Source organism: Bombyx mandarina, chromosome 21 (genome assembly GCF_030267445.1).
Source record: "Bombyx mandarina strain Sakado chromosome 21, ASM3026744v2".
In the NCBI taxonomy this organism is placed as follows: Eukaryota; Metazoa; Arthropoda; class Insecta; order Lepidoptera; family Bombycidae; genus Bombyx; species Bombyx mandarina.
The window spans coordinates 1,064,892-1,075,634 of NC_143227.1; the positions used below are offsets into that span (position 1 = coordinate 1,064,892).

The window sequence follows — 10,743 nt, forward strand, 5'->3', positions numbered from 1 at the left end:
ATTTTATTGAGCTCACTGGAATGTCGTTTAACGTTTCTTGAACTAACTAGTCGACGCCCCTAATTATGATAAGTTCACAGTAAAGATTTTGAAATATACCTACATGTTATTACTGGTGGTTAGTCGCCTCTTAAGCCTGCGCGGCTTAGTAACCCTGCCTATTTTTGCCGTGAAGCAGTAACGCGTTTCGGTTTGAAGGGTGGAGCGTCCGTTGTACTGCAATGATGGTCTCATGGTCTCATGGTGGGTCCGTTGTACTGTAATGGTGGTCTCATGGTGGGACGCGGTATTCACGTCGTTGATTTCTATCGGCTCCTGCGGCCACTCAACACTAGATCCGCACGGAGTTCGTTCGGCCATCTTAGCAAAAACAAAAAACATGTATGATTAGCATTCCGCATGCAAAAAGAATGCTTATGACTCTGTTAGTCCATATTCTTTGTCAATATAGATGACGCACGCGGTGACGCACGAGACATTACAAAAAAACGATTTTATTTTATGCATTTACTCGATGAAGGTCACCAGGAAGCGGTCGAGGAATGTATTAGTAAAAAAATATATACAAAAAACATACACTTTTAGCTGCGAATCAAGATATTTTTAATCATGTAAATTACGAATCCTTGTTTTCTCAAATGAGTGAGCAAATGATGAGTGAGCAGAAAATTTTAAAACGGAATTTTTGAAAATTCATTGATATGAAACTACTAATGCTCTGATGCTTTCTTAATATTAAATTAAATAAGTGGAAGTTAGTTAGTGGAACAAAACGCCTGAAGTCAATTTAATACTAAAACATTTATTTGAGTTGAAATAAAATAAATTAATCTGTGTAAACAGAAAACATATTCAGGCGTTTCAAGTTTTTTTTTATTAAAATCTGGAATTAAAAACAGGCAGTAGGTAAATTTTTTTTTGCGTTTTCGCATGTATGAACACGTCCTTTTGTGTATTTTATAGTATTATTATATTTATAGTATTATTCGCATACGCAACATATTCTTGTCATCTAGAAAAATGATTATTTTGTATCTCATGCCATTCTCTTCCTCCTTAACCTTTACTTTAACTTAACCTAATTTTTCCGGCCGCTGCTAACGTCGTGACGACAAATCTCAATTTAGTCCAATTGAGATTTTATTTAACGATTTGTCGTCATTACAGGGAGCAGTGTGCTTAGTGTGAGTTTTTTAACGTTCTCGATAGCGTAAAAGCTAGCTCATATTTGTATGGAATGGGATCGTTTGCCGTTAGGGGGGTTGTTCCAACTGCATACAAAATTGGGTTAACTTTTACGCTGTCGAGAACGTTAAAAAACTCACACTAAGCACACAGAGGCAGAGTGAAACTCCTTATTAATTTTCATGTCACACTTGTGGTAAACACTTGGTCGATCTCTTCCTTCAACAGTGCAGTAACCGGATTCCGGAGGGACCAATTGTCATTTTAATTGTTTTAATTATTCAACTGATGAAATAAATGGAATGCGAAATGGTTCAGTCTTTCTGCCACTTCATGTTTAACTAAGCTTTTAGTATGGTCGTCATCAGCCTAACTCTCCCAGTCTTCTTCTGCACTGATTTTTACGAGTCTCTTCGATTCTTCCCAAACTCTTCTAGTAAGTTCAGTGTTACTTACCGACCAATGCCTCAAAAATTTTTCACAAAACTTGTAATGTTGATTACTAATATTCACCATTTCCGGAGCAGAGGCCAAATATGATATCTGCCGACCAGCATCTTCTTTTTCTTGTCCGATTATATTCACGAAAAATCTAGATATCTCCTTTATGAATCCAGGTAGGTTTGTCAATATATCTGTGTCTTTGACTACGAAGGGATCGTATGTATTAGCAGTGACGCCACTGCCTTCTAGTCTCCTGGATAATTCGGCATTGAACAAGACCATCGCTAATTTTGAGTTACCCAATGACGTCACGATTGAATACCGACCAACGTCATTCCAGTGATCGAAGTCTATTTCTCCTAAGTACATTGCAGCCGCAGACCCGTTGATAATACGACTCGGAGATGACGCTTTAAGTCTTGGCAACAATAGGAACGTGAGTAAGAAAGCGCCGTAAAAGTTTATCTGCATGGTGAGGTTTAGACTATCTGTTGTTACTGCGTCTGGTAGTGCGACCGCGCCAGCATTGTTGATCAAAACATCTACTCTTCCTTCCGTATTGATCTGGTTAGCGAAATTTCGCACTGATTTCAAAGAGCTCAGGTCTAGTTGTTTGTACACAACGTTAGAATTTCCTGTTGCCTTGATGATTTCTTCACGAGCCTTGCTTAGTTTTGTTTCGTTGCGACTAGCGATAATAACTTTAGCGCCTTTGTCAGCTAAATCTTTAGCAGCTTCAAATCCAACACCGGAACTGCCTCCAGTTATGATGACAGTTTTGCCGTCCATTCGTGCTTTTGATTCGCATTTCACACTCAAGAACATACTGAACACAAGGAAAATTCTTTTATGACTGACTCTGAGCGTTTGATGTTGTTATTATTTTTGTTTCAAGGCAAAAAGGGTATGAGATGCTACCGCGTGTTCTCGTTTAGAGGTCGTTTCCATCACTGTTGATTCAAATTTTAACAGAAATCGATACTTTAAAATCGCTTTCAATATTTCGATTTATCTTTGGATAAGAACTGGTTTAATGAGGAATCGGTGCATTCCGGTTTTATGAGAAAAAAAAAAGTTGTAGTCTATAGACTCCGGCATATTCACAATTTTTGTTCTTTTTGTGTTATATACCGAATGTTCCATGGAGAGTATCCTGAGGATATAGTTAATTGAGGTGATTTTGGTATTGACTATTGCACAGCCTAATACCGGGTCAAAAGTATCACCTGGACCCACTGCGGTCATCTTGCTTACTTCGAAATTAATACCTTCACGCTGTGTCTCGAGCGCGGAAACGTCATTCTTTAAATGAAGTTTGAGTAGTATTTTGCTGGTATAGGCTTAGCTGTTCCAATAGCAATGCCGATAACCACGAGCGACGGTTGCTAATCACGATAAAATGATTCATTTTTTTTTCCTACCTAAGCCTTGAGAGGCTATTTCAGCGTAACCTTAACTAGTAGGTGAGCTCACGGGGCTCAAGCTGGAGTGTTGCTAACACTGACCCTAGCAAGAGCAGTGCTTCGTAGAATCTACCAACGGATCGGAAACGCGACTCACTGAGAAGATCCGGCGAGAAACTCAGTGGGCTGTCTCTGTGGGTTAATTCGCTCTGATGGCTTCGACGAGGACGGTTAACTGGTGCTTGAGGTACCAAGATCGGGAGGATCCGTAATGACGTGTTTTGGGCGACGTCGACATGGTTCGTACGGTCGTCTGCTTACAATGGAACTAAAAAACCTAACGTTAAATAAACAAAAAAAGACTTAAATTCGTAAATTCTTAGTTATGCTCATCGTATGTGACATGATTATATTATTTATAAGATATTCCAACATTGTTCTCGGTTTTATCAAGTAATTTAATTAAACGCCATTAGGAAGTTTGGCCTTGATCAAACTACCTCTATTCTGTAGTGAAATTTTTTGACGAGAAATTTGGCAAAAATCTGAATTGCAATAGTAAAGTGCTCTGAGGAATTGTTCGAGATGATACCGGCATCTCGTTTTTACCATCGCACCGCCCGCCACCGAAGTAGAGTTCATCCATACTACCTGGAGCCACTGCGGTCATCCATAGTGCGTTTTCAGAGGTCTTTTTTGCCACGTACCATCCGGCTATGGAATGAGCTCCCATCCACGGTGTTTCCCGAGCGCTATGACATGTCCTTCTTCAAACGAGGCTTGTGGAGAGAGTATTAACCGCGGTAGGCAGCGGCTTGGCTCTGCCCCTGGCTTTGCTGAAGTCCATGGGCGACGATAACCACTCACCATCAGGTGGGCCGTATGCTCGTCTGCCTACAAGGGCAATTAAAAAAAAACATTCAAATACTTTTTCAACCATACACATTATGTGTAAGGATCGTTGCTGATTCAGTCTAGTCAGGAAATGTTTCGAACGATTCAACAAAACGAACATTCTAGAGCGTGAATTTCATGATTATACAAACGAGATTCTAATTCGAAATTTTGGATTGCGATCAGTACCTACCATGTTAAATGATCCGTGAAAATAAAGTTTTTGATGTTATTTATGATTCTTGTTATAAACTATCGGACTCGCGGCGGTTGTGACCGTTTTTATTTTATTTAAACCGGCTAAAATAATGAGAAGATTTTTTTTCATTTGTATTATCATTTTAGTATCGGCAGTCATGCTTTGTCATTGCGTAAGTTCTACCTACCTTGCCGTCTGGAAATCTTTTTGCTACTATTGAATTTAATTTTTTTTAAACTTTCCTCCTCCTCTACGGTGTTTCTCGAGCGCTATGACATGTCCTTCTTCAAACGAGGCTTGTGGAGAGTATTAAACGGTGGGCAGCTGTTTGGCTCTGCCCTTGGCATTGCTGACGTCCATGGGCGATGGTAACCACTCACCACCGGGGCTTGCAAGCTCGTCTGCTTACAAGGACAATAAAAAATGCTGTAGCTTAAAAACAACAATTAATTTCTGCCTCTCCCTAATCCCTTCAACCGGTTTCGGTAATATTACATTCTTATTCGCAGGATTTCCGTCAGGAACGTGCAAAAGTCAGGTACTGCAATCCGAAGTACTTGACCGACTGCGTTGTCTTCACCGGCAGGAAGAGCAGGCACGAGCCATACCTGACCAACATGACGGGCACACTTGTCGTGCCGTTTGGAAACAATGTTACCGTACGTACGATTCTCGGGGAGGTCTCTCGTATTCTCCCACAACGAGTTCTTTAAGGAAGATGACCGGTACTTGAAGAGATTTTTCGAGCGATGCCAGATTTGTGTTACCCCGTCGCCTGGGATATACAATTAGCAGCCACAACGATAAGAAGGTTATCGTGTCGCGCCGTTTTTTCGAAGTATTGTTCTGATGCTACCTTAAAATACTTACGTTGTAAATTTAGATCGTCTTGAAGGTCGACATTCCTTACGTACCACAGTGCTCCGACAGCTATCCTGCAGAAATGGGATTGGATGACCTGGATAGGTGTATGTGTATGTGTAACCAGAATTGTGTCATGCTATTTGTTCACAGATCGCTTTGACGCTACAGATGAAATCTGGCGGCGATTTCCGCGTGACCACCAAAGTCTGCGAAGCGTTTCAGTCCAAGTGGATGAAGGAGTTCACGATTCGACACACCAACCTAACTTTGGGCCATTGTCCGTATCCACCCGTGAGTATAACCCATAATGCCGTACTCATAAAAGCGACGTAAGTAAATTTAGCTAGTGTTTTGCTTTTTTCGATTTTATATGAAACTGATATTCAATACAAAAGTCGTAACGATTTCTCTAGAATACCTACTCGCGAAATGGCCTATTCCTATTCGTAATTTTTTGTAGTAAATAATACGTGTAAGCGAATACGCAAGAAATGGTATTATGAAGAAAGCAAATAGGTAGTTATTAAAATTTTAAAGTGAGGAAATCTAGTCGTCTCTCTCCCACGGTCTCTTATGCTTCTTTTACATACTTTCTATTAACTTGGCTTGTATGTTGTATGCACGAATGTACACTAGGTGGATCGACATACCCGATCCTGTGGACCGAATGGTGAACGGTTGACGTCGCCCTAAGCACCTCATTACGGATCCTCCCGATCCATTAACGGTGCTTTTATGTACCTCAAGCAACAGTCACCGTCCTCACCGAACTCGTCATTTGCGATGAAGGGCTCGACGAATAAATTAACCCATAGACACAGCCGACTCAGTTTCTCGCCGGATCTTCTCAGTGGGTCGTGTTTCCGATCCGGCGGTAGATTCTGCGAAGCACTGCTCTTGCTAGGGCCAGCGTTACCAACACTTCCGGTTTGAGATCCAAAAGCTCACCTACACGCTAGTGAAGCTGAAATAGCCTCTCAAGGCTATCAGCTTAGGTAGGGAGAAAAAGAGGTGGATCGAGACCTTGTTTACCCACCTTAGCCAAAACCAATAGCGTTCGCAAGCGAAAAATAAAATATTAATATTAAGAAACAGTTCTTACATATGGCGACGCGTAGCCACATCATACATACTACTATATTTATACTGTATATATGCATATATACACTATCATATACGGCTTCCGTCGGCATGTCAGCAATGGGTTTTACGTGCGTGAAAAAATGTCTAATTTGGCAGTCGCCAAGAGTCATGAGATATGATGAAACGAATCATTTCGGAAACATAACAAACTATTATTAGTAATGATAACAATCTTATTATACTACTCAATAGCAGCCGTATTTAGCCGACTGTTGAAGGGGGGGGGGGTATGTTTTCGGAGCGTACGGATGCCTAATATTCGTTACCCGCTATTGCCTAACTCTTTTGCCACATTTCTAATAATTCGTTTATTGTCTATGGGCAGATCTCAACTATTTATCTCCATTGTGGAAGGTTTTTTATTGCCCTTATAGAGAGTCGAGCATACGGCCCACCTGATGGTGAGTGGTTACCGTCGCCCATGGACTTCAGCAATGCCAGGGGCAGAGCCAAGCCGTTGCCTACCAAGTGAACTTATTTCAATGTAGTATTTGTGAGAGAAAAAAAGAGGTATCATCTTTGGTACAGTTAATGTAATCTATTCCAAATATATCTTTCTAATACTACTATATTTTTTATTAGAACCTTGAAAAAGTTGCATAAAATATTTCTTTTATTCGTAACGAAATAAATTAAGAATGTCAAATAAATTAGCTGAAGAATAGCTAGACTGGATTGTAGGAGGTTTAACGACGAAGAGAATATGTTTCACTGAGCGGGTGCTAGTGTTCGGTAGACCTGGTGGTTCGGTAGACTCGGTAGACTTAGGTTTACTGGTGGTAGGACCTCTTGGGAGTCCGCACGGGTAGGTACCACCACCCCGCCTATTTCTGCCGTGAAGCAGTAATGCGTTTCGGTTTGAAGGGTGGGGTAGCCGTTGTAATTATACTGAGACCTTAGAACTTATATCTCTAGGTGGGTGGCGCATTTACGTTGTAGATGTCTATGGACTCCAGTAACATCTTAACACCAGGCGGGCTGTGAGCTCGTACACTCACCTAAGCTATAAAAAAAAATGTTCGAACAAATAAATAGTCGTCACGATTCACGTTCTCGTCGACATTAACTTTGCAGGGCAGATACCGTTATATGAACATGGAGCTACCGCCCAAGAACGTACCGATCCCCGTTGCGGACGGCGACTACTACATACGCTTCCAGATGCTGGTCACCGACACCAATGAGGAGATCTGCGATCTGATCACGTTCCTCCACTTCGAACAGAACAAGAAACCTAAGAAGATTAATAAAAAAACATAATTAAAAATTTAAACTCGGTTTTTACTAAATTCAACCCTATTATCATGATTAAAGGTCTAATTAGTATTGTCCATACGTGTCTCTCAGTTCACTCGTATTTCTGCTAGTCGTAGGGCGTTTTTTTTTTTTTTGGTCAGGAGGTAATCGCCGGACTTCCGCCCTTTTCTGGGGATACTGGGCGGGGTATATCAGAGTCGAACTGACTAAAACCTCCTGTCGCTCAACAACTAACGTCCAAACCTCGCATGAGACAGAACTCATGACAAGGCAAAGGGGGGAAAGTGAAGCGTTTAGTGCGGAGCACATCTCTCCCATCACCCTCCCCCTCGAGACGCCGGACTGGCGGTCGTCGGCGCCACGACCACCAGCCCTTTCGGTCGGCAGACTGTCCGAAGCCCGCCTAGATGGCGCCGGTTAGAGTGGGTTACCCTACGGAATACCCCGCTGGGCCAGAACCAGCGTGGGTCGAGGATAGCCGGCCTTCCATCACCCGGATGCTCTTGCGTAAAACGCATGCAGAGCAGCTTGCACGTCGTCTTCTTAGGGCCCCCTCGCCGGTCCCCAGACCGACATGTGAGGGGGACCCGAAACACTTAGAGGGCCAGGCCTTGGGCGAGATCCGCCTCCCTGGCCCCCGCTCGACGGCGGCGGGATTGTGCGTCTCTCACGCGCCCCGCCGCCTCCTTCTGCGAGATGGTGCACTCGCAGAAGTCGAGCATCGCCTTCTACGACTCGTCGTCGCCGAGCATCGATGCCACAACACTCGGCAACGACAAGTCGGTTCCTATTTTTGCGACGAGGACACGGCGCCACCCCTCCCATGCGGGGCAGGCGACGAGCGTATGCTCTGCCGTGTCCAAGTCGCAACCACAATGGTGGCACTCTGCCGTCGGCTCGGCTGTGATCCGGTGCAGGAACTCACCGAAACAACCATGTCCAGTGAGCACCTGCGTGAGCCGGAAAGTGAGGCGTCCTCTGTCACGATTCACCCAATCCACAAGGACCGGGCGAATCGCCTCGACGCTCCTACGACCAGCCGAAGGATCAGCCAGCCGTCTGGACCATGACTCCAGCACGGACCGCCGAGATTGGGCCCTCCGCGCTCTGACCACACTGGGGCTGGGACGCGCCACGCCCCGGGCACGAAGGTCAGCCTGCCACTTATAGTCAGCGGCGAGCGCCTCCGCTTCCAGAACCCAAGGCGGCGTCCCAGCCAGTACACACGCCGCCTCAAAGGAGATGGTGCGATAACCACGGATGACCCTGACCGCGATGGTGCGTTGCGGCCGTTGCAGCAGCTTCGCCACCCCCACGGCCAGGGACTGGCCCCACACGGGCGCCCCGTATAGGGCCATTGATCGCACCACCCCCGTATAGAGACGGCGCGTCACCCGGTCAGGCCCCCCGACGTTGGGCAGAAGCCGGCTTAACGCGCCGGCCACCCCCAACAAACGAGGGACCAGGTTCTGAAAGTGAGCACGAAAGGTCCAACGACTGTCCAGAATGAGGCCGAGGTACTTCAACTGCATCCCGACCCCGATACGGACGCCTCCAACCACGATATGGGTATCGACAGGTGGCACTCTCCGGGGCCTGTGGAACCACATGGCCTCGGATTTACTGAGCGCCACGTCGAGGCCCAATCTCCTAATTTTGCCGACGACATGCGCCACCCCAGCCGTAGCAAGACGGGCAGACTCAGCAAAACTCCCCCCCGGGCCACGAGCAACGTGTCGTCCGCGTAACAGATTACGCTCAGGCCCGGGAGGAGGGCACCTCTCAGCACCCAGTCATACCCGATATTCCACAAAAGGGGGCCGAGCACCGACCCCTGTGGAACACCGCGCACGACCGGGAACCGGTGCAGGATCCCACCGTGTCCGGTACACGTGACCGATCTGTCCTCTAAGTAGGAACCCACCAGCCGGCGAAGGTAGGGGGGCACTCTATGTCGTTCTAGCGCCCCCCCTATCACGGACCAGGGCAGGGTGTTAAACGCATTGGCGATATCGAGCGACACCGCCAAAGCCACCCCACCCCTGGAGACGGCCTCCTCCGAGAGGGCCCGCACGCGAAGGATCGCGTCTACCGTTGAGCGGCCCTCTCGGAAGCCATACTGCTCCGCCGACAGATCGGGTCCCACCCCGACCAGAAGCTGGATGATGCGGGCTGCCAGAATGCATTCCAGCAGCTTGCCCACCTCATCCAGCAACACGATGGGACGGTACCCGGCGGCAGTATCCGCCGGGCGCCCCTCCTTTCTCAACAGCACGAGTCTGCCCGTCCTCCACGATGAAGGAAACCGTCCCGACTCGAGGCAGGAGTTGTAAAGTCTCAAGAGTCGGTCCCCTAGGGCACCAAGAGCCAAGGCCCAAACCCGGCCGTGGACGCCATCCGGGCCGGGTGCAGTGTCCTTCGCGCACATTTTGCGAACGGCCACACGGAGCTCCGCCCCCGTTATATGGGGCACCTCAGCAGGGACTTCGTCGTCGTAGTCTGGCGGCGCGTCCATAGCGGGAGCGACAAATCCCTCCCGCTCCTGCGGGAAAAGCACCGAGACGATGTCCCGCAGCTGCTGAAGCTGGAGACGCTCCGTGATCGGGGGCGCCATGGGCGCATTTTATTGCGCACCATATGATAGGGTCGCCCCCACGGATCCTCATCCAGCGTCTCCAAGAGACCCTCCATGTGTTGGTTCTTGGCTCTTCTGATGGCCAGCTGCAATGCCCTCTGCGCGACGCGAAATGCGCCGTACAGCCGGGCCTCTGCTGCCGCGAACGCAATCGGATCGTTGCGCCGCGGCAGGCGGCGGCGGCGATGCCTGGCGCACTCGCGCCTCGCCCGAACGCACTCCACGCGGAGTTGCGCAATTTCGGGCGACCACCAGTACGCCTGGCGATTAGGAAGTCGAGGGCCGATCCGGGGCATCGACGCATCACAAATGCGACGCATCGTGTCCCGGAACCACCCTGCCTCACCCTCGACCTCGACCGGGTGTGGACGCATGGGCGCCCACGCCGCCACCATAGAGGCCTCCATCAGGAGCTCCTTATTCAGGCGCTTCAGTGCCCACTTGGGGAATGACCGGGACGCACTACGGGGGTGGTCCCCGTGGACGTCCGCGACTGCGGAGCGGGCGGAGAGATCAAACCGAATATATCGGTGATCTGACAGCGTCTCCGCCCCCTCCAAAACCTTCCAGTCGCAGATACGGCGTGCGATGGCTGGGCTCGCGAACGTAACGTCCACAATAGACTCGCCCTGCCACCGCACGCAGGTCGCAACCGAACCTCTATTCAACAAACAGAGGCCGGCCGCGTTCGCCCACCTCTCCAGTAGCCTACCACGAGC

The 10,743-nt window shown here is 47.7% G+C and overlaps 2 protein-coding genes across 2 annotated transcripts; one reads left to right on the top strand and one right to left on the bottom strand.

Moving 5' to 3' along the window:
• Window positions 1-859: 859 nt before the first annotated feature.
• Window positions 860-2,567, bottom strand: LOC114240347 (retinol dehydrogenase 13). The gene has a single exon (XM_089736309.1). It carries the CDS (start codon window positions 2,452-2,454, stop codon window positions 1,555-1,557), a length of 900 nt encoding a protein of 299 aa, XP_089592435.1. The 5' UTR covers window positions 2,455-2,567; the 3' UTR covers window positions 860-1,554.
• A 1,581-nt stretch (window positions 2,568-4,148) lies between these two features.
• LOC114240243 (uncharacterized) lies at window positions 4,149-7,434 on the top strand. Its single transcript, XM_089736283.1, has 3 exons — window positions 4,149-4,784; window positions 5,140-5,280; window positions 7,207-7,434. Exons 1-3 carry the CDS (start codon window positions 4,743-4,745, stop codon window positions 7,390-7,392), a joined length of 369 nt encoding a protein of 122 aa, XP_089592409.1. The 5' UTR covers window positions 4,149-4,742; the 3' UTR covers window positions 7,393-7,434.
• The last annotated feature ends 3,309 nt before the right edge of the window (window positions 7,435-10,743 follow it).

What these genes read in the sequence shown, in the direction of transcription:
- LOC114240347 (XM_089736309.1), bottom strand. Translation starts at nt 2,454, where the DNA reads ATGTTCTTGAGTGTGAAATGCGAATCAAAAGCACGAATGGACGGCAAA.
- LOC114240243 (XM_089736283.1), top strand. Translation starts at nt 4,743, where the DNA reads ATGACGGGCACACTTGTCGTGCCGTTTGGAAACAATGTTACC. An exon ending in CGTTTGGAAACAATGTTACC is followed by an intron (nt 4,785 to 5,139) that starts GTACGTACGATT and finishes ATTTGTTCACAG; the next exon opens with ATCGCTTTGACGCTACAGAT. An exon ending in GCCATTGTCCGTATCCACCC is followed by an intron (nt 5,281 to 7,206) that starts GTGAGTATAACC and finishes TTAACTTTGCAG; the next exon opens with GGCAGATACCGTTATATGAA.